This window comes from Perissodus microlepis, chromosome 3 (genome assembly GCF_051167445.1).
Source record: "Perissodus microlepis isolate ML-2025 ecotype Zambia chromosome 3, ASM5116744v1, whole genome shotgun sequence".
In the NCBI taxonomy this organism is placed as follows: Eukaryota; Metazoa; Chordata; class Actinopteri; order Cichliformes; family Cichlidae; genus Perissodus; species Perissodus microlepis.
In genome coordinates this window covers 26853004-26876952 of record NC_140463.1, presented here as the reverse complement: position 1 = coordinate 26876952, position 23949 = coordinate 26853004, and the positions used below count along the sequence as shown (strand labels likewise).

At 39.9% G+C, this 23949-nt stretch overlaps 1 protein-coding gene across 1 annotated transcript; it reads left to right on the top strand.

Annotated features, from left to right (window-relative positions):
• Positions 1 to 913: 913 nt before the first annotated feature.
• LOC146390777 (uncharacterized) lies at positions 914 to 16736 on the top strand. The gene is made up of 5 exons (XM_084922274.1): positions 914 to 1037; positions 7187 to 7478; positions 7582 to 7718; positions 16064 to 16358; positions 16559 to 16736. The coding sequence occupies exons 1-5, from the start codon at positions 914 to 916 to the stop codon at positions 16734 to 16736; spliced, it is 1026 nt and encodes a 341-aa protein (XP_084778400.1).
• Positions 16737 to 23949: the final 7213 nt, after the last annotated feature.

Genomic DNA, 23949 nt, shown 5'->3' with positions numbered 1-23949 from the left:
CATTGCGGGCATCATCTTTGACAGAATTTTCTGGAGAAAGAAGAGGAAACAAAAAAAACAGTCCTGTTTAAAACCTGTTTGTAAAAACTAATTGAAATGTATAACTAAAGTTGTCTAAAAAAAAGTAACATTATCCTTATCAATATTGTCATTACATAAGTTGAAGCTAATAAAAATAATTTGATAGTAACGTACAGCAAATTTTTATAGTTAAAAAAAGTTTTGCCTTGAATAAAACTTACTGATTGCTAGGTGCAGCCTGTGTCCAAAACACTGAAGTCTGACTCAGTTGTTTAGCTCCGGGGCTCTCGCAACATTGGCACCGTTGTCTGTGGTGATGCACACTTGTCGGACTTCTTTAAGATCCCAGCTGGCTAGCACCTCACGTAATACATGGGCTATATTTTCACTAGTGTGAGAGTCTGGAAAATACACAGTGTCTAGACACCGTGTTTTCAGTTCAAAGTCTTCGGTGAGGAAGTGCACTGTGAAACTCATATATGGTTCCGTTGTACGACTTGACCATAGGTCTTAGTGCTTGCGTAGTTTTCAGCTTGGCTCAGTTCAAACATGACTTGCGACATGTTTCGCACATTTGTGGAATGGCGACATGGGAAAAGTAGTTTCGTGAGGGGATGCGTTATCTCCGGTCCACTTTATGTATCAGACTGGTGAGGCCCTCTCTGCTAACTGTATTTATAGGCATGATGTCTTTAGCCAAAAAATGTGTAATGGCCTCTGTTATTTCTTTGTACTACTTCGACGTTTTCTCATAAGGAGTTCCACTTGAAAAACTCTGATACAGAGACAGCTGTTGGACTGCTGTGCTCTTTGTCTTAACATTAGCAACCTTTGTTTGGCTAGCCCTGTCTTTCTGGAACTATTCAAACAGTTCTCTCTGGTTGTATTGAAGATGATGGTGGAGATTAGTCGTGTTTCCTCTGGTGGTTGCCACGAGTGTTTGGCAAGTTTTGCAGAGTACCTGTGTTTGGAGAAAGTTGTCTTTATCAAATTCAAAGTACCTCCAAATAAGCGAGGTACTATTTTTTTTAGACACAAGTTCATAGTCAGTAGTGTTCTCATCATGCGTCTCGCTCTCAGCCATTACAACTCTGACTCGTTGCTGCAGTGTTGTTCGCTCCCCACCTACGTTGGAGACGGGCCTCTAATCCATTTGATTGGTAAATTCTTTAAAGCACATGTGTAAACATTTTGAGGTACCCAATTATTGCAGTTTATGCCATCTTTTGCGATGGGCCCATCGCACAGGCTGATATCGCACTGACAATAGATTTTCGATTTATTATGCAGGCCTAGTTGTGTGTGAAATTAGTGGATTGACCTTGAAATTCTGTAGCCAGTCTAGCTAACCTTTGCAGAACAGAAGAAGCAGCAGATATCAATCTGGGTGTGTTTTGTTCATGCAAACTTTAGTGACTAAAATTTGCATTTTTTTTAATCTCAACAAATAAGGGTGTGATTATGAGAGCTTAGTAGAAAGCTACAGAGCCACTAAGTCAATCTAGCTACCAGCTGGAGTGTACTATTAATTAGTATATGTAATGTCAGAATTAATTTGACTTGGATACTTTCCATAACCATGAGGGGCAGTCATATATGGAGCTTCACTGGTAAGTTAAATTTTCTTAAACTGTCTATAAAAAAGGTAAAATGACAATAGATGGCATTTAATGCACACATCACTAAAACAATTCAAAATAATAATTCAGTTTTTTTAAATATTTTCAATCTCTATATGTTAACAGGCATTTCCATCATGTTAACATTAACATCTGGAGCACTGGCAGGTAACACTTTTTAGTAATTACAAACTTAGCATATGGTGGGAACTGGAAAAAAAAGAATATTAAAAAGCTGATTTCAATGACAACCAATGGATTGTACCAAGAGAATCAGAAATCAAATCAAAATACAACGCACAGCCAAGTGCTGGAGCAAGTTACTTTCAAACCAACATGAAACTGTCTCGGTGCATGGCAGTTGAGATCAATAAGATGAAGCTGAATGAAAATCCATATTTATTTATTTATTTTTAATAAAAGGGCAACTAAATCCTGATAAATGTGACAGCTCAGAACGAATGCATGGTTCTAGAAAAGGCCTACAAACCATTCCACTGTTGGAGTCAGACTGATATCAATGATGATACTTTGTTTGATCTTTTAGCCTGCTTCACTTTGTCAGACAGCTTCTTTTTAAGTGATTTCTTGATTCAGCAGGTCTGGCAGTGCTCAGGTCTGAGTGTGTCCACTGATACTGAACTCAAGTTTCTACAGTGTGTAGTTAATTAAAGTTAATTCATGACTGTCAAAGGAAGAGCCATTACTTTTCACACAGAGAGTGTTCTCTTAATACAGAGGTGTCAAACTCAATTGCACAAGGGGCCAAACCTCAAGGCACACTTTAGGTCGCAGGCCAGACAAGATAAACATTTGCTGAACACACTAAAACAATGTTTTTGTAAACATAAATATGAATACAGACAGGAATATAATTCCAGAATAAATAAACTTAAAAAAATAAACTTTAACTTTAAATATTTTGCTCTCCATAAAAAATATATCCTGTCAAAATTATGCAAGTTAGAAATATGAACATGCTGCCAAAAACCCCAGAAAAAAATAAATGAAAACATACACAAGGTTCGAGCCGGGGGCATTGCTTCAGGAATATAACTAATGAAGTCTGCGGGCCATTCAGTGTCATACTTTCCCTTGAGTGTCCCATTAGAATGCAGCTCAATCTGAATTTGCACAGGTACAGTTTCCACATCAACTGTAAATGGTTTGTAATGCAGCTCGAAATTCTCTTTTTTTTTTTGCTTCAAAGTCACCAAAGCGCCGCAAACTCAGTGCGCTCAGTTTATCAGCAAAGTGCGCATTTGGGAGCACTGTTGCACTGACTTGGTTCAACATTACTTGGCAACAGGGAAAGTGAGGCAAGTTGCACTGGTGCATTTGTGGCAGCTTCACTTGAAATGCCTTCACCACATCATACATGCCATGTCCATGAACTGACAGATTTCCTTGCTGAGCTCAAAAACTCGATTGAGAACGTTTCCCCAACTCAGCCAACAGACGTATGCATGTATGATAAGGAATGTCGGCAATCCTTTTTACACATACAAATCTTTTTTACGCACACACAAATTCTTTTTACACATACAAATCCTGATTTACAAGTACAAAATATTTATGACCACATTTTGAGCCCATATTCTTTTGATAGTGTTTTCAGTATAAATTGTGCAAAAATAAACCTCTTGAACTTTTAATAAGAGTGTGTTACATGTTAGGAAGACAAGAAGTACAAAAACATTTGTAAACAGCAGCAGTTGCAAAAATCTTTATGTTTTGAAAGTAAACATTTACTCAAGTACCTACTCTATGCTTCATCAAATATTATCAGTGATTTAGAATAGGTGGATCATTAAATAAAAAACATGTTATTTAAAGAAGGATTTTGTTTTACTTTCTAATTATGTGCCACAATACATATATTTGCTTAGTTAATTATTTATTCCCAAATATTAGGATTCGTCCCCTATGGATCGGTTGAACAATTGACAATATAAACATCCCTTCCTTGCATTTTCCTTATTCATTTTCACACATACCTTCATTTGTAGAACTCAATGACAATGATGACTGCTGCTCAGTCCACCTTTCCCTGACATTGCTCTCTGCTTCTGGTTGTATTTTAGCCTTCTTCAGTAAGAAATTCTCAATATTTTGAGATCTTTTCATTCTTCCTATTCTTTTATCTCTACTGGTTGGCCCTAAAGTAATAAAGCAAAAACTTGCAGAATCAGTTGACTCTGTCAAGACAATATTAAATGTTAACAGGTTGAAAACAATAGTCATAGAGAAAGTATATACAGGTTCTCAGAATAACTAGCCACGCACTTTATACACTTTTTCCCCACACACATGAACATTAGTCACAGTTCTCACAGTTCTCACAAGTTGATTCAAGTTGATTCTGTCACACACACTCACACACACACACACACACTCTGACTTCACTCACTGGCCTGCACCAGTTACCAGTCACTTTGTGGAGCGTTGGACTGCCAGTACCTCATAAGACTTTGTTGTCATACCATCTCTTACCGTATATTACTAATCTCCATTTGCACTATTTGCTTATTTGCACTACTCTGCCTGGTTTACACTCATGGTCATTTATCCTTACTTGAATATTGTATATTGTATATTGCATAGCTTTCTTGTTATATGTAAAATTGTATTGTATTTATTTAAATTTTTATTTTTAATTATTTTATTTGCATTTTTTAATCTAGGGTTTGAGAGTAACGAAATTTCTATTCTCTGTATGTCCTGTACATGTGGCAGAATTGACAAATAAAGTTGACTTGACTTGACTTGACTTGAAAGTGCAAACCTTTGTAGATTTTAAAACGTAAAAGTATTATTATGCAGCGTTTTGTCTTCGTCTGCCTGCCACTTTCATGCGCCTTTTTCCCTCCCGGTGCAGGTGTGTATTTCCGAATGAGGGTCATAGTTATGAGTGTTTTTGTGCTGTTTTTTCTATTGGACGTGATGGTTATCAAAACCAAACATGATAAATTTGGCAAGCACAGGAGCCACGACATGGAGGAGATTTGACAATCAGGCTGCAGAATGCAATGCTGTACTGTGCAAAAAAAAATCAGCGAAAAAGCGAGGCAGTGATGGATGAACAGCGGGACCACTGTGTGCTGTTTATTAATAAACAATAACATATATTCCTATATGACAACACAAAAGCAGAAAGGTATTTGTACATCAGTGGGAAAATAGCGGGACAGTAGGCGGGCTTGCTAGCTTTTGTGCGGCTTCCCCTGGTCAGTCAAAAATTTAAAAAGAGAAATGAATGAACTTACCAGGTTGCCCGATCTCTTCACATATCTTCCTCCAAGCTCGGTCCTTTTTATTCCTGTCTCGGTACAGAAAGCAGCTGGTGTCGTACAGCTCCGGGTGGTTTGCTACGGCGTTGATTAACCATTCCTCCATACTGAATGAAGAATGAAGGGCTTTGGCTGGACCTGCCCCTTTGACCTAGGTCAGGGCCACGTCACCAGGCTCCTGATTGGTTGTCGCGGCGCGGATTGACGCTGAAGTTCAGATTTTTCCAACTCGAGCAGTAGACGCGATACGCGTGAATGCACAAAATGCAACACAAAAACTGCCGCACGTATTTTTATTCGCGAGTCAAACGCGCCAGACGCGCTGCTTTGACGCGCTGCTTTGACGCGCGTTTGATGCGTTTTCGCGACGCAAATCTGCTTCTGAATTTTCGCGGGATCCGTAATCGCACATCATCGCGCTTCTACATTGACTTTCCATGTAAACCTGACGCTCTGGTCTCATCTATCGCGTTCGGTGTGAACACACCGTAATTAACGCTCCTAGAAGAAATGATCACAAACACACAGAGGTGTGGACTCAAGTCACATGACTTGGACTCGAGTCAGACTCGAGTCATTAATTTTATGACTTTAGACTTGACTTGAAAAAATGTTCTAAGACTTGTGACTTGACTTGGACTTTTACACCAATGACCTGGGACTTGAATTGGACTTTGTTGAGAGATTTTGAGTTTTGTGTTATGTTTATTTGTAGCTTCATTTAAAGGAAGAAGAGCTTGTGAATTGAACAATTGCAGGAAAAGGGAGTGAGACATTGTGTGCAGAAAAAAATGTGCTGTGACAGCCAAAAAGCTACCTCCTGTCTCAACAGATAAGATAACGGTCTCTCCTTTTAAGGAGATGTTATTGAGTTCTATACATACCAAGCTACCTCCTGTTTCAACAGATAAGCTAACGGTCTCTCCTTTTAAGGAGATGTTATTTGAGTTCTGTACATGCCACACCTATTGCTGTGAAAGCTTGTTTGAGTATAAATAAAGAACGTACTGGGAGCCCCGGCGCGATTCCTCTGTGACACACACACAGTGCACATGTTGGTGCAGTGTCGGGGCATCGCCCATGTACATGTAAAATCTTTGAGTCTGTGTTTCTTTGCCTCCTAATAGTTTTCTCCTCACAGACTTGAACCGGTTTACTTGAAAAGAATTGATATTTCACCCCAAATATAAAATTTAACATACATATTATATAGAAAGTGTGCACCATTAATTCAATTCATTGATTCATTTATTCAAACCACACTCCGTACTATGTGTGCGTGAGCTGTAGCACAGCCAATCAAATTAACCAGATTAAAAAAAAAAAAAAAAACGTTCAAAAATGCTGCAAGGAGTTATTTTTTTCAGGTACATGAACTATGAAGTAGTCAACAAAAAACCGAAATGCAATATGCAAAACATGCAAGAAGAGAATCACAGACAGAGATGGAACAACTTCCAACTTTGTCCGACAGTTGAAGTTCCATAAAGAACGGTAGGTTCTCTTTTGCTACGATGAGATAGCTGACTTCATCTAACTAGCAAATCTTGTCCAGGCTCCGTTGGTGATACAGTTTTTTTTAATGTGTATGATATTTTTGTCATGCGATTTTAAAGCCGGCCCTACAAGCGCATCCAAGAATAACATGCAGCTTATCTCAGAACTGTCGGTGAAAATTATTCTTGGAGCTAAGTTTAATTGAGCTGCATTTTATAGAGGTGCAATTTCACAATTTGTGTATATTTTCTAAGTTCATTATTTCATCATGTGTTGAGAAAAACACAGATTTTAAAATTACATGGTCTAATATTTACATTTAGCATATAACTGCAACATTCTTTTTTTGTGGTTTTTTTTTTTTAAAGACTCGAAAGGACTTGAAATTCAAAGTTTCAGACTTGTGACTTTACTCGGACTTTTACACCAGTGACTTGAGACTCGACTCTGACTTGCCTGACATTACTTGAGACTTGATTTGTGACTTGAGGTTAAAGACTTGAGACTTACTTGAGACTTGCAAAACAATGACTTGGTCCCACCTCTGCAAACACATCAGGTCAAACTACGAGCTGCTATTGTGACTGTACATTCAGTGCAATATGCAGTAAATTGCCTATTGCAAACCTCCACAAATACAAATATAAGAACTTCTAATTTGACACTCGACATGGATATATATTTTATTTTATGCTCAATTCCAGAAGAAAATAACAATAATGCCCTCTGTTTTGATTAATAGTTATTTTTTTCATTTAGGTCAACTTCTTTACAACCTGGCACTGAAAAAAACAGCTGTCCAATCTTCAACCGGTGGCCCCTTGGGTACTGCTGGTAGAGCAGTTGATGGAAACAGAGACGCAAGCTATCAAAGAGGGTCTTGCACACTTACCAGTGGACAATCTAATCCCTGGTGGAGAGTAGACCTGGTAAATGTGTATACAATTGGAGCTGTAATGATAATCAATAGAGATGAAATGGAAAACAGGCTGGATGGTGCTGAAATCTGGATTGGAAATTCAACATCAATCAGTAACTCTAAAAGCATCAGGTGAAAGAGCTTGATTTATAACCATAAGTCAGTAATCATCATATCAGTAGGGCTTTTTTATATTCATTCTTATACTTTTTCTATTTGACTGTTTCGTACACAGGTGTGCCGTCATCTCTCACATTCCCAAGGGACAAGCGTTTTACTTTCCATGTAACTCTGTGAAGGGACGCTACGTCACTGTGTTCCTACCAGGAAGTGCAAAGGTCCTAAATCTCTGCGAGGTTGAAGTGTACTACGGTAAACACCTTTAATTCTGATTAGTGGTGCAACGGATCACGGTTGATCCGAAATCCGAACTGATCCCACTCCACGGTTCGGTACGCACGTGATCCGAAGATTCGAAAAAGAAAAAAAAAGTATGTGTATGGTGCGCGTGGTGGGTCTGTCAAGCGGTAGTTATGGTCAGCGCTAGCGGTCCAAGTAGCGGAGTAGAGGAGTTTGCGGTATTTAAGCAGCCTTTTGCTGCCCAATCCGACCGGGCTAAAGCTATTACAAAAGCTACTGGGGTGTTTAGCTGCAGACGGGAGGCCGTATTCCGTTGTGCAAAACAAGGGGTTTAAACTGTGATGAATGTGCTTGAGCCACGCTATATATCGTCCACTTCAGTGTGACAAGATCGTTCCAAGCATGAATGAGCAGGAGAAGTTTAAAGTTATGGCTGAACTGTCCCAGGCATCTTCTGTTGCTCTAACTACAAATGGGTGGACCTCCAGGGCACCTCCAGGGCAACGGAAAGCCACGTGACCGTGACCGCTCGTTATATCACAGTGGAGTGGTAGATACAAAGCCCTGTACTGCCCTATAGATTACATTAGATTAGATGAAACTTTATTTATCCCTCGGGTGGGTTCCTCTGGGAAATTCAGTTTCCAGTTGCACAGCATACAGAAGTTGCAGAATGTGAGCAGTAATATACTGTGGCGAGCTCAGACAAGGAGGAGACAGAATTCCGTTCGGTCTTGCTCCCCCGCCCTCTTAGCCATGTGAGTGAAGTTGGCCCCCCCACCTTCTTCAAATCCAACAAAAGTGGTATCAAACGTTTGTGCTACGTTTGTGCTGGTTTGTGCTGCAAAAATTTTCGTTTGTGCTACTATCATTTTAAAGATATTCAAGAAAATTTGTAGAGGTCATCAGAGGTCAACCAGCCCCCCCACATTAATGGAATCAAACAAAACTGGTGTCAATCAACTGTGCTACGTTTATGCTGGTTTGTGCTGCTAAAATTGTCGTTTGTGCTGCCTCTGTTTTAAAGATATTAATGAAAATGTAAAGGTCAACCAGCCCCCCCACATTAATGGAATCGAACAAAATTGATGTCAAACGTTTGTGCTACGTTTGTGCTGGTTTGTGCTGCAAAAATTTTCGTTTGTGCTGCTATCATTTTAAAGATATTCAAGAAAATTTCTAGAGGTCATCAGAGGTCAACCAGCCCCCCCACATTAATGGAATCAAACAAAACTGGTGTCAATCGTTTGTGCCACGTTTGTGCTGGTTTGTGCTGCTAAAATTGTCGTTTGTGCTGCCTCTGTTTTAAAGATATTGATGAAAATGCAAACGTCAAAAGGTCAACCAGCCCCCCACATCACCCAAATCAAACAAAAGTTGATGTCACAGGTTTGTGCTATGTTTGTGCTGCTAAAATTGTCGTTTGTGCCGCTTTCATTTTAAAGATATTACCAAAAGTTTCTAAAGCTCAACCAGCCACTTTCTTTACTGTAAAGAAATTGAGAGATATTAACCAGCATTGGATATTTTTTTCTTCTGATCACACTCTTAAACCTAGTAATCAAACTGCTATAACTTATTTAGAAACTAGGTTAAATATAGCATTTAAAATAATTAATGCATTCGGTTGGAGAAAAAACTTTATTTGCTGGTAACAAAATACAAAACTACGAGAACAATGTAGTATATATGTTTCCTGTTAGAAAAGGTAAATACATGGAACTGTCTGAGCCTCACAAGTCTAATACAATAACTGAAAAATAACAGCTATTTCCATCATCTAACTCACAAACTAGAAAAGGACTTTCTTTCATGAGATCTTGCCATCATTCCTTTGTGTAGAGCACAGCGTGCGGACATACGCTGGTGTTTTCAGATGCTATGGTTACATCCTTTCTTAGGTCATCATTCATCTCCCAGATGTACGGGGTCCTGTTACAGAATGTCATATAATGCCCGAGTGTTTCTGGTGTTGGGCCCTCCTGAAATGTAATGACTGCTTTCAGTGTGAATTTCTCTCCTTGAAGTAGCAGAGTGGATGGGAATTCAGTAAGCAAAAACCTTTTTGGACTGTGAAAACTGTGCTCCAGAGTTTCTGTAGAGCATTTTCCAAGGTCTGTGTCAATCCATACAAGCTCTCTCAGGGTGAAACTGTGACAAACAGTCCCTGTGCAAAGTTGCTTTCCTGATGAATCTGTTTTAAATGCTGTTGGAGATGCATCAGGACTTTCGATTGGTCTTAGGCATGGCGATGCTGGAAGGTTGAGCCCTTGTTCAACAGCAGACTGAAGGTGAGCTATGCCAGAAGCTGAGAGGACTGACAGATCAATGGAAACAAAAGGTATTTGCCTTGTGTTTGGTGTGTAAAGTTTGCAGTACTGGGAGGAACACTGTCTTGTGAAGTGAACACTTGGATTTTCCGTCATTGTTTTTTGAATTACTGTGGACACATGGCACTGTGCATCAACATGATGAACACCAGTCTTCAACTGAACAGGGCAGAATATTGAACTCAGCACCTCTGCCCTCAATGAATAGGCATGTTGAGTGACACCCTTTGAAGCAAGGGATTTCACAAGCTGGAATACTTTATTCTCCTCTGAACTATTCAACATGTTTTGAGCAGTACGACTGTCACAGTAAGCGCAGCACAGACTTTGACAGAAGGCATCAAAGGCACAGGTGTTCATGACACAGTATTGTCCTTTGCCAAGTTTTACTGGTTGTTGATTATTTCCATTTTTTAACAGCCCTAGCTTTACTTTTTTCTTTTTCACAGCTGGATCTGAGTGGAGCCATTCAGGACAAGGGGAGAGGTATGAGGTCAATTTCCTCTTCTTTGGTGGAACTGCAAGGCCTCTCCAGTTTTCCAAAGCTGCTGTTTCTTCAATGTCCATGTCTGTGTCAATTTTGGGCTCCTGAGAGGGGTTATCATCCACTTCCTGCTCCACAAAGGCTTTGTGTGGATCCTGACGCTTCACTGTACCATCCTGTCTGGCAACCTCTGCTTCTTTTCGTATTTGTTTTGCAGAACAGATCCGCATGTTCCCTTCAATAAAACCAAGATGACGTGCAATGAATTTATCTATCCTTATAGGGAGATTTTCATGCTTGAACAGACCATGTTTAATGTTCTTGAACTCTGCTTCAACATTAGCTGAAGTTGCAGTGAGCTTTTCGCTCTGAAATAGGGGAACCATTACTCCAGTCCAGAGTGGTAGGTATCCTCCCAATCTAATTAGGTGTGGGACGAGCTCAGGTAGATAGTGCATATTGTCTCGATCACCATGAACTTCAGCATGGCACCTGCTCCCCTCACAAATATCTGCCACCCACTGCCTTAAGTCAGTGTTTATTTCTGTGCATGGATCCAATCTAATGTCTTCTTCTTCCTTGTCATCAGAAACAGACATAGTCTCATCTGCAATTTTTCTTTTCAGATTTGATTTGAACACTTCTGACATAATGGGGTTTCCAAAACTGTCACAGCCTTCTGTCTCACTTAATGCCACAATAGCAATGCTGCGTATTAGGACCTTTGCTTCTTCCAAGGATTGGGACTTGACAAGTTGTGCCATTGATCGCACGTAGAAATCCCTCACCCGATGAGGCTTTTTTCTCAAACAGTCCCACTGGCAAATCATTTTGATTAAGTGTGCCACATCCACTCTGATGAAACATGGTGGTAGTTTGTAGGATTTTTTCAGAAGCAAGACACCAAAGCATTCATTAATGTAGCTCTTCAAATCTGAATGATGTGTTAAAGCCTTAACTAAAGCACCAAGTAAAGCTAAGGAGAAATCACAGATGGCCTCCTTTGGGATTGGTGCTCCAGCACGAATCCATTCCGATAACCATCTTGTGATTGCCTGGACATCATGTCTCTCTGACAACATTTGCACCACTGGAACGTGAGAGTTGTCCCTTCCTGTTAACACACCTTGATACAGGAAGATATTTCCAGACAAACCATTAGGCCTGAGAAGCTTTTTTACAACTGAGCCAGTCGCATCAAAGGCGACTATGGTGTGCTTTTCAGTCTTGTACATCAGCATTTGAGTTTGACTCCAGTAGTGACAGAAGAACTTGTCTAATCCAATGTCCCAAATACTTCCACTGTGAGGGGAACTGTATTTTAATGAGTGGAGAGACAGTATTGGGTTTTTATGAGCAACTTCTAGTTGATTTTGTTCGTGTTTGGCTTTGCGCAGAGTTGTCAAATTTGGTAGATGGCTTGGCTCTGGATCACCAAAGTCCATCAGCTTTGCTGCCTCTGATGCTCTCCACACATGGGGCTGCAGTCTGCCTTCACAAAGTTCTTTTGTTACTTGTGCCCTCAGACTTCCGGACATGGCTCTCTTAGAAAAGCCAGTGTGCATGGATTCATCCGTGTTTGCCATTACACACTTCAGCACCATTGGGCAGTGATTTTCAGGTTCCTTTTCACATGTAATGTACAGCTGGCCACTACACTCTTTGCAAAAGCCTCTGATTTTAATAAAACAAGATACAGTTCTGGGGTACACCTTGGCTCGTTTAAAAGTAATGGTGCATGTACTTTTAACCTCTTTCCAGATTCCCTGGTTTACAACATGAGTCCATGTACCTGGCTTCAAAATTGTGTATTCCCTTTTCTTGAAAGTATTCTTTTTGTATGTGACTTTATGTGGAATCATATGTATCCACTGTTCAAATGGGAGCTCCACATTGAAAGTCTTGCAGTCTTTGTTTTGAAAAGGAGAGCTGCTTTGTTCAAAATCATTATCATTGTCACTGCTGTCTGTGTCAGTCAGTCTCTCTTCATCACTGTAATCCAGAGCAGCCCATACATTGTGTCTGTTTAATTTAACAAAAGTGTAAAGAGCTTTTGGTGTCATCTTTTCACCAAGTTGTTTGCATAGATTTTGCCATATGTCATCACTTGGAGTTGAAACTTTTCCATTTTTTATGACTGCTTCTTTAGAAGCACGAAGGACTTCAAATACTGCAATTTTGTCCACCACTGATTTCTTTGGCATCTGTCAAGCAAAAATTAAAAATGTGATCTATTACTGCTATAATTTGGTTATAACTTTAATTCTACATCTTTAAGTGGACATAAAATTACTTACTTTGATACACTGTTTTGACGTAGTAAATTGAAGTGTTGATGATTGCTGTTGCTCATGGGATCTAGCTTAAAAATGCAAATAAGATAGCTAGCACATGTTTTCTTCAACTCTTGTTTTTTTCTCTCAGAAGAAGAATGTGTATGATAGCACCCCCTGGTGATCACAAACCAATCACAGGTCGCTATGTTTGTTTTTTTTGGCAGAGTTTATCAGTTTATCCTTAACACGATCTAGTTCAAAATTCATTTGATCGGTATAAAAATGAATTTAGTCAATGTTCAAAGCTCATCATTAAAATACTTGTAGATAAATCCAGACTCTGTTGAGATAAATCTGTGTCTGTGTCAATCCCACACGTGTTTAATAGCCCACTCATTTAATAGCCCTTTGTGACCATGGCTACAGAAGTTTGACTCTTGCAAAAAATATGGGTCGGCCCTTCCTGGTAACATTGACAGTTACCTAAGATTCACAGTTCTGCAGGCTGTTTGGAGCCTTTGAGTTCAGATTTGCTGAATCACTGAAGTGCACTCCTGTGTATGTTAATTTTATACAACTTGCTCATGACAGCCCACATACAAATGACAGCACTTTTGTTAATATTAGCATTTGACTTAAAAGCTACAGTTCACATATTATTAGGTTAATGTTTTAACAACCATTAGCATTTTAGCATATACCCTGCTGGTAGCACACTAGATGGAGTAAGGTAATGTTAAGAAACATGGTAGTCAGTGATCCACAACCAGCTTATTGGCTCAAAACACCTTATCTAATTATAAACTGATACGCACCTACTGGCATGCCCCTTTAAATTTCTTCATAAATGTTATTTAATGTTATTATTACGGCAGCACGGTGGTTAGCACTGTTGCCGCACAGCAAGAAGCTCCTGAGTTCAATTCCACCATCACGCCAGGGTCTTTCTGTGTGGAGTTTGCAGGTTCTCTTCCCGTGTTTGCGTGGGTTCTCTCCGGGCTCTCTCCAAAGACATGCAGCTTGTGGTGATAGGTTAATTGGTTAATCCGAATTGCCCATAGGTGTGAATGTGAGTGCGAATGGTTGTCTGTCCCTGTGTGTTGGCCCTGTGACAGACTGGCAACCTGTCCAGGGTGTACCCTGCCTCTTGCCTTATGACAGCTGGGATAGATTCCAGCACCCCCTGCGACCCTTAAAAGGATAAGCAAATAGATGGATGGATGGATGGAATTTTATTAATATCTTTAAAATAATAGCACCACAAACAAAATTTTTTGCAGCACAAACCTGTGACATCAACTTTTGTTTGATTTGGGTGATGTGGGGGGCTGGTTGACCTTTTGACGTTTGCATTTTCATCAATATCTTTAAAACAGAGGCAGCACAAACGACAATTTTAGCAGCACAAACCAGCACAAACGTAGCACAAACGTTTGACACCAGTTTTGTTCGATTCCATTAATGTGGGGGGGCTGGTTGACCTCTGATGACCTCTAGAAATTTTTATCAAATATCTTTAAAATGAAAGCAGCACAAACGACAATTTTAGCAGCACAAACAAGCACAAACGTAGCACAAACGTTTGATACCACTTTTGTTGGATTTGGGTAATGTGGGGGGGCTGGTTGACCTTTGATGACCTCTAGAAATTTTCTTGAATATCTTTAAAATGATAGCAGCACAAACGAAAATTTTTGCAGCACAAACCAGCACAAACGTAGCACAAACATTTGACATCAATTTTGTTCGATTCCATTAATGTGGGGGGGCTGGTTGACCTCTGATGACCTCTAGAAATTTTTATCAAATATCTTTAAAATGAAAGCGGCACAAACGACAATTTTAGCAGCACAAACCAGCACAAACGTAGCACGGTTCATTGACACCAGTTTTGTTTGATTCCATTAATGTGGGGGGCTGGTTGACCTCTGATGACCTCTACAAATTTTCTTGAATATCTTTAAAATGATAGTAGCACAAACGAAAATTTTTGCAGCACAAACCAGCACAAACGTAGCACAAACATTTGATACCACTTTTGTTGGATTTGAAGAAGGTGGGGGGGCCAACTTCACTCACATCTCTTATGTTTAGCCAGGGAGCACCGCCATTTATTTACATCTGCCAGAAGAACACTGCCGCTAGCTCACTGCTCAGCGCGGCAACAGCACAGCAACAACAACAACACACAGGGCGCCCTCTGACCCCGGAAGGACACACCATCGCAGCGAGAGGGCGTCACCCGTCACTATGGTAACATAAACAAAACATAACTGTAAAAACAGAACCCCGAACAGCCCTGACCCGCTACAATACCATATATACACATATATAAATACAGAGAATACAAAAGGGATAAATAGAATAAATAGGAATAAGAATACAAGGGAACGGCACATTTCAAGTGAGTCTATTGTACATATATTTATTACTCTCAGATTTAGCCATTCTTATATTTTGCTTGTTTTATGTTATTGTATTTTTTGCACAACTCTGTTGCTTGTGAAGCTTGCACACAAGAATTTCACTCGCATGTACTGTACCAGTGTACCTGCACACGTGATGTGACAATAAAAGTGATTTGATTTATTACACCGTTGGTTATTAACAAAAACTATTGCACAGTGAAAAGGCACTACAGCTTACTTGTTCCCCCCTCCTTTGTCCCCGTCTCCCCTCCCTCTCCCCTCCAGCGAGGAGTTAAACAGTTTAATGTCGTGTGGGACAAAGGACTTTTTAAGTCTGCTGGTCCTTGACTTTGGGAGAAGCAACCTGTCACTGAACAGAATCCTCTGGTTGTTTATGGCCGTGTGCAGAGGATGCAGAGGCTGCCCAGCATGGTCCATAATGTCCATATGCACCTTAATTTGTTTTTGTATAAGTGAGTGAAATGAGTCTTCAGTTGAATGTTTTTTAATAGGCAAAAAATACTTAAATAAATAAATGGCGAGTCGAATTTTTGTCTTTTTTTTTCTATTTTTGCTGATCCGAAAATTGATCCTATCTGTGACTTAAAACCGTGATCCGATCCGAACCGTGAGATTTTTGATCCGTTGCACCACTAATTCTGATGCTGATAAGGAAGACTATAAGTGACTGAGTAAAAGTACAAATGAAGGCTTTCGTGTCAGGGTGTTTTTGATTACTGAAAAAATATAATGATGCTTTAATCCTTATTTATTTTGGGGGGGTTTTGTTTTTTTTTACCAGTAAGGGTTGTCAGAGCCCAACCAAAAGAAATTATTGTCCTCTTGGTTTTCCTTCAAGGATACCCATTACCCAATGTGGCACTCAAAGGAGAAGCTACCCAGTCATCTACACTCTCTTTTGCCACTGCGTCCAAAGCCATCGATGGCAGACGGAACTCGTTCTATAGCAATGGCTTCTGTAGCCACACAGCTGAAGACGAGACCAACCCCTGGTGGAGGGTGGACCTGCAGCGAAGCTTTACAATCACTGCTGTAAAAGTCACCAACAGAGGAGACTGCTGTGCTGAAAGACTGGATGGAGCTGAGATCAGAATAGGAAACTCACTGGAGAACAATGGAAACAATAATCCCAGGTAATTTTATATCAGTCAATGTTCATTATGATTTTTTTCTTTGTTTGTTTTATTTTAGAATAACTTGAACAGCAATGTTTCAGCAATTACAATATACATATTATCGACCACAGGACTAGTTAATTACTTGATGTTACTTTCTCCTTAACTGGAAGTCCATAATACTAACATAATGCTGCCCCCACACTCTCTGCTGTCAGGTGTGCTTCCATCTCACATATCAAAGCGGGTAAAACCTACACATACCGGTGTGATGGAGGCAGCATGGAGGGTCGCTTTGTGAACGTGTTTCTTCCTGGACAGAAGAAGACTCTCACCCTGTGTGAAGTGGAGGTGTATGCTGCCCCAGCAGGTAGAGCTTTAAGTGACTGGATCTGATCTACTGAAAGACGTCTGCCTTTTACTGATTCATGTCCATTTTTTCCTTTCAACAATTTAGTGGAGCTGCTTCAAAATGTGGCCTTAAACAGAGAAACAGTACAGTCATCCGTTAGTGCAGCATATGGGCCTTCAAAAGGTGTCGATGGATGCAGAAATGGAAACTTGTTGGCAGAATGCTGTACACGTACTTTAGAAGATCTGACACAGTATAAACTGTGATGCATAGTTATTTTGTTAGAAATAGTTTATATTTGAATTTGTTTTGCACAGTAACTGCATAGAACACTGTTTATCTTTTTCATATCGCCAATCCTGATGACAACACATCAAGTTGAAGTCATGTGTAAATAATTTCTGTCTAAATTTTTTCTGTTTGGTTTGTACTATTGCTCATGGGAATTATTATAATTATATAAAAAGCAGGTGAGCTTATTCCTTTGCATTATATATAACAATAAATGCCTGCAAAAATTAGGTCTACGTTATAGTATAGTACACTATAGTATCTGTAGTATGGACCAAAGTGATGAACTTACTCTTGTTTTCTCTTCTATGATCACCTGGGTTGGAAAAATTTTAAGGAGCTGGTGTTATGTGTGATAGTTTGTGAAGATTTGTTTGTGACAAATTGTAATGTGAATGTGTTTTGTTTAACATTGATAAGATGGATTTAATGGATTGATGGATATATATAACATTAGGGGTGCAACGATACATAAAATCCACGGTTCGGTTCGGTTCGATACTTTGGTGACACGGTTCGATATTTTTTTTGATACAAAAAAAATGTTCATGCCTTTTTAATTTATCATTTATTAAAATTATAAATATATATATTTACAGGTTTTAAATTTAATGTTGCTGAAACAACAAAATAAAAAAAAATAAAATGACATTAACGCCAAATCTCCGTTAACAAGTTACTGCGGATCGCCCCGTGCGTGGGGCTGGACTGCGTCAACACGTTAACAAGCTAACTGCGCTAACGCACTAGTTCCCACAAATTGAGCATTGCGTGGCACATCCGACATATTGTTTTACTTTTGTCCATGACGTGCTTACCATCACGGTCATGCTTCACATGAAAAACAAGATAGTTCCAAACGCTAGATCTGAATGAGGGTGGGGGAGGTTCAATTTCAGGTAGCGTTGAGGTAGTTGCCATGTTGCAACGAGCTTAGCTTCTGTCTTGCTAGCTTGCGCTGCGCTCAGTGGCTCTGCACTCGACAGTGCAGCCTAGGCAGAGTAGTCGAACGCAGATCCACTGAGCGCTCAACACAGACAGCATCGTCAGAAGAAAAGTTGATAAAATAAACAAAAAATGTTGTATTGTTCGATACATATGCGTACCAAACCGAAAGCACTGTATCGAACCGTTCAATATCGATACGAGTATCGTTGCACCCCTAATATATATATATATATATATATATATATATATATATATATATACACACACACATCAAAATAAGGACAAATAATTACAATAAATCAAATCAATTTACAGTACTAACACAATGGTGAAAGGTTTGAATAAATAACATCAACTTGCATCACTAATGTATCCCCCATCTTGGTTCTTGTCTGCAGCGCTAACAATACAGTGAAAAAAAAAGTTAATTGAAGTCTTCCAAATGCAGAAGTCTTAGACTGATGGTAAGAAGGTAAAGAGCCTTCCAGGCCTAAAGGTGTATAGACTTCTGGGTGAGTCCGACAGATACAGGATATGATGTATGCTGGTGGTAGAAAGGTTTTAAAACTATTGATCTGAACCTTTTTGTTTGTTTGTGGAAGCAATCTGCTTAAACATACATGTGTCATGAATGTGAGTGTGCTCATGAATCAAAACAAATAAAGGAGTCCAGTATGTGATTGGTAATCCTCATAAGAAAACTACAGAAGTAACAAGAAAGTCTGCCTGTCATTTAAAGTGTATCACTAATCGCTGTGTTTAATTTAATATAATAAATATTGCACTAGCTTGGCCCATGTCCTCATTTTAGCTTTGACAGCGTTTTTTAGTAGATAAAGGCAAATGGCTTATACATGGACTGAGCTGTGGTTTGGGGAAGGTATCGGAGGGCACAGACACGAGAACAAACAGCTTGTGTAACCTGGGGGGTCATATGATTGGAGGCAATGTTTGGAGGCAAATATGAGTATGGGGCACTTCAGTGGTATGTGAAAAATATCTTAAAATGTATTTAATAATGTAATTTTTATAGCAATAATATGAATAAATGTCATCCTAGTAATAGTATGGCTCAGTGGATAGCACTGCTGGATCACAGCAGTAGTGCTAGCACTGATCCCGATCCCGATCTGTGCCCCAAGAATCGTTTCTATGTCTGTTGATAGCACTGATGAGGTTTCTGGGTTGTAAACCTTGGTGGAGCCCGTCTTTGTGGAGTTTGCATGTTCTTTATTCGCCCGTTCTTTCACAGTTTTCTTTCAGGAGTTCCAGTTTCTCCTGGTGCTGAAAACATGCTTGATTGCTGCCTATGTCAGCCTAGCACACTATTACCAAGGAGAATCTCAATCTAAAGAGTTCACTCCCTCATTAAATAAATGCAAAATAAAGGAATAATAAAATTGATGCAGAACAGAGTGAATTCTACACCAGGCCCGATGTTGCTGGAATCTCAGCTGGAAATTCACCAGTGATAAGTGATACTGAAAGTAAAGAAGAAAATCATGAGATCTTTTTATTTACTGTAACACATGTGCCAAATACTGATTCGTGCCTTTTCAAACCTTTCTACAATCTTGTGGAACTGCTTTAGAATGTGCCTTTAAACAGTGCTATAGGCCATTCTATGGGCTCTCCACAGAGAGGACACTATACTCATACTGCCGAAGATCTGGCTCCCTGGTGGAGAACAGACTTGTTAGCTGTCTATAAAGTCAGTGTTGTCACCGTCATCAACATACCAGATGGTTTAATGGAAATTATTTTGGGGTCACAGATCCTAATCAGGAACTCACTTGAGCAAAAATGGCAACCAAAACCCACTGTGAGATATAATTTCTGACATTTATGGATAGAATATATATTTTATAAACATTGGCCTAAATATTTATCACTTATTTAAACAGAAACAAATAGCTTTGATTTTTTTTTTTTAATTTGAGTTTTGAATATGAATAAGAAAAACCAGAATTGCATAATTTTCTTTGATGTTTCTCTAAATCCATCTGGTGTGCCATTATTGAATCATTAGAAGGTACTGTCCATCTGGTGGGAACTGGGCCCCAATATAGTAAGTCTGGACCAGCTCTCTGTTTAAAAAGTCCTAATCCCTGATCCTATGAGTGTTACCTAGCAGGCAATACAAAGTTCAGATGGAACTAGTGATGTGCGATACCACTGATTTCCTTTCCAATCTGATACCAAGTAAAATTCAGGGTGGTATCGACAATACTGATCCTATACCGATACTTTGTACAAAAACCTTTTTTTTTTACTCTATCTTTTATTGTATCTCAAATTATAGTTTCATAACATGATTACAGGACATCAGATTACTTGTTCTTATCACTTAATAATGCAGAATTATCATATAGAAAAAAAAAAAAAAACTGAAGCCATTTGAGCATGTTGCCTGGCTGCAGCACTAAAGGACTAAACGATCTGTGAGAGACATCTGTATCGCCCTAGCAGCACCTACCCCTCTCCTCTCCTCTTCTTCAGTTCACCTCAACATAAGCTCATCATATTCTGTTACATGATTTAATGTGAGGTGTTTGACGAGGTTAGTGGTGTTGCCACAACACCTCACTGTCTTGCCACATGTATCGCAAACCGTGTCTTGGTGTTTGTGGATGTAAAATACGTCTGCACATGACTCCATTTATACAGCCCTATTTCACACATGACTATGAAAGGCAGAAGAGGAAGTAGTTCCTTCCAATGTAGACAATCCGAATGTTATAGTTTCTTTCCACTCTGTTCCTGTTAATGATAAACTACAAATTTACCCCAAATTACTAAAATATCAATATTTTAATATGAGAATCGATTCTAGAACATAAATGACTGGTATCGGAGGAATCGATATTTCAGTATCAATCTGCACATCACTAGATGGAACCAGTTGGGTTAGGGGCTTATTCAAACTAAAATGGTGTCATGTCTAGAGCAGGTGAGCAGGACTCAGAAGTGGGACTCGCATCTAAGAATTAGAGGGTTTATTCACAGATAAAAAGAAGAGTACCTACTGGGGAAACTGGGACCATGTCAGATGGATTTTTCGTCATGTTTTTACCTTTACAGTTTTTCTCAAATGCTAAAACACATGTCACAAACGTTACCACCAGGTCCCCCAATGTCCAAACACAACACCCTTCTCTAAAGCTACATAAACACAACCACACCTTCCCACTGCAAAACTCAAACTCCCACACCAAGAGAGCAGCTCGAAGCTGTCAAAACTGTAAACACTATACACAGCATTACACACTACAGCAAAACAATTGAAAACACAATGCTCAATTTGTGAGAAGGTTCTTTGGTTCATAACTGCCAATGCATATTTTTATAAACTGTACAGTAACGGATCGTCATAGAACCCTGCAGAGGATTAGGCATTTAGATTTGTGAGTTTCACATGAAGACTATAAATCTATAAAAACATCCTGCATGTACGTACACTACTGTAACACAACTCAATGCAAAAACAGAATCTATCGCACACAACAGTACTCTCGGAAACATGATCAGGGTGTGAAGTCTTTTTTATTGTCTACACGGTCTTTTTACAGTATTACACACAGTCACTGTGCGGCATCATGTCGCCGAGCTGCATTGGGCCACATCACCTCATCCACATCACAGGCTATATTGTCCCTTGCTAGGCACCGCGGGAAAAACGCCCTGGAATGGCGAATCCATCCCTGGAAGGCCTCCACTGGGATGTCAGCACAGGCCAGCTCCATTGCCCGTACGAGGTTCTCTCTTGTGTATGGCTGTCTGTCATACACCTTCCATCTCCATGATGAGAAGAACTCCTCTATAGGGTTCAGGAAAGGGGAGTAGGGTGGCAGACAGACGTTTAAAAAGTGGTCACTGTTGGTGGTGAACCACTCTCTGATTTGGTGTGTTTTGTGGAAGCGGACGTTGTCCCAAATGATCACATACATGTGATGTGCTAGCCTAGGATGGTGTTGTTGACGGTCCAGGAGGATGTCTTTTAGCTCCTCTAGGAAGGTGAGGAGACGTTGGGTGTTGTAAGACCCAAGGACAGCATGCCGGTGGACAAGCCCCTCCGTACCCATAGCTGCACAAAGAGTAACCCCCCCCCGTTGGCCAGGAACCTCAGTGATGGCTCTTTGGCCAATGATGTTACGGCCTCTTCGCCTTCGTTTCTGGAGGTTGAAGCCAGCCTCATCCAGGAAGAGGTACTCATGGGGTCTGGCCATCGCGTCCAACTGCATTATCCTCTGTGAACATGGAAAAGCATACAGGTGTTCAGAACGGTCAATCAGGTAGCACAGTATTGTCCAGAAGTAATGTAGGCCACTAAGCAACACAGTATGTCCACTAACTGTACTGTGGACATGGATGTATACGTACTTGCACATACTCGTAACGTTGTTCTATGTGTCGCGCAGAGTTGCGCTCAAAGGGAACCCTGTAGACCTGTTTCATCCTCATCTGTTGGCGCCGGAGAACTCGGTCTATTGTGGACACGCTGACAGCATCAATGTTCTCAAAGTTTACATTATCTGCAATGACTTTGTCTCTGATCTCTCGGAGTCTAATGCAGTTGTTCTCACGGACCATATCTGCAATGAGGGTTTCTTGTGCCGCTGTGAATATGGCAACCCTCCCACCTCTATGTGGCATCCTTTCAGCTCTAAAGAAAGAAACATGTGTTGTCAATTGACTGATTTATATGTAAAACTACATGTAAAGTAACAGACCACTTTCACAGGCCTGTAAAACTGTAGTGTGACAAAGAAAGCAATAGCGTACTATACCTGTTGTGTTGTCTAAATGCCTTGATAATGGTGGCCACGGTGAACCTACTCAGGTTTGGATGTACTCTTCGTCCCGCTTCAGCCATTGTCATGCCATGGCCAATGACATGATCAATTACTGTTGCTCGCATATCATCTGTTATGATGGTGCGAGGTTGTCTTCTTCTCCCACCTGGACCTTCTCCTCTCTCTTGTTGGCCTCCTTCTCTTCCTCCTCTACTCCGAACTCCTCTTCTTCTTAGGCCTTCACCTCTTCCTCCTCTGATCTCAACCCCTCTTCCTCTTTGGCCTGCAGCTCTTCTCCTTCCGCACGCTCGAATGCCTTCATCCATTGTGATTGTTTGGCATCTTCACCAAACTATGCTTTTATAGGTGGGGTCACATCATTAGCAACAGGTGTCTTCAATTTTGAGTCGTTGTGTGTAGTGACTGACGCCAGGTGTGTTCCCTGTGTTCAAAGATTGGTGACTGTGGCAAGCATTTTGCATCACATGGGCTTTCATTTGAGAATATGAGCAGAGTTGTTTTGCAACATGTGTTTTAGCAAGGAAAAATGTGTTTAGATTTATGAGTACAGAGGGTTGTGTTTTGTGAATTGTGTCTTCATGTGACATGTGTTTATGGTACTGGAATATGGTGGCTACATTTAGTAAATGTGTTTAGACTACTGGTCATTTGGGTTACAGGATTGGCTTTTGTGTTTTAACATTTGAGAAAAACTGTAATGTCCCACAAACGGTTCAGAAGAGAATGTCCACAATTTAACCTTTAATTACAGGAGTAGTCTGAGCTGATGGTAGTTTTGTTCTAATAATTAAGAGAGGGGTTAGGAAGAGAATGAGCACACCTTGGCCATCAACTTTCTTATCTCTCCTGTGCATGTATAATTCAATAGGAGAGAAGCCAGGTCCAGTAGATTTTTAGCTTATGTGTCTTTGAAAGTAGTGATCGATGAAAGCAATTAAAATGTTAAATAAGGCAAGTGGAAAAATATAACAAATAAAATAAAATATTTAAACATTAAATCGTAGAAACATGCAGTGGAAGGATTTGGTCTGAAGAAGAAGATGTCAGTTTGGGTGTGTTGTCATTCATGCAAACATTACTGACTAAAAATTTGCATATTCTTGGTGATCAAAACAAGTAATATGAGGCTGGTAGTGAGCCAGTTTACCTGCCAGTTGGTGTATCAGTAATTACTGTGTTGTAATTAATGCCATAATACATTTGA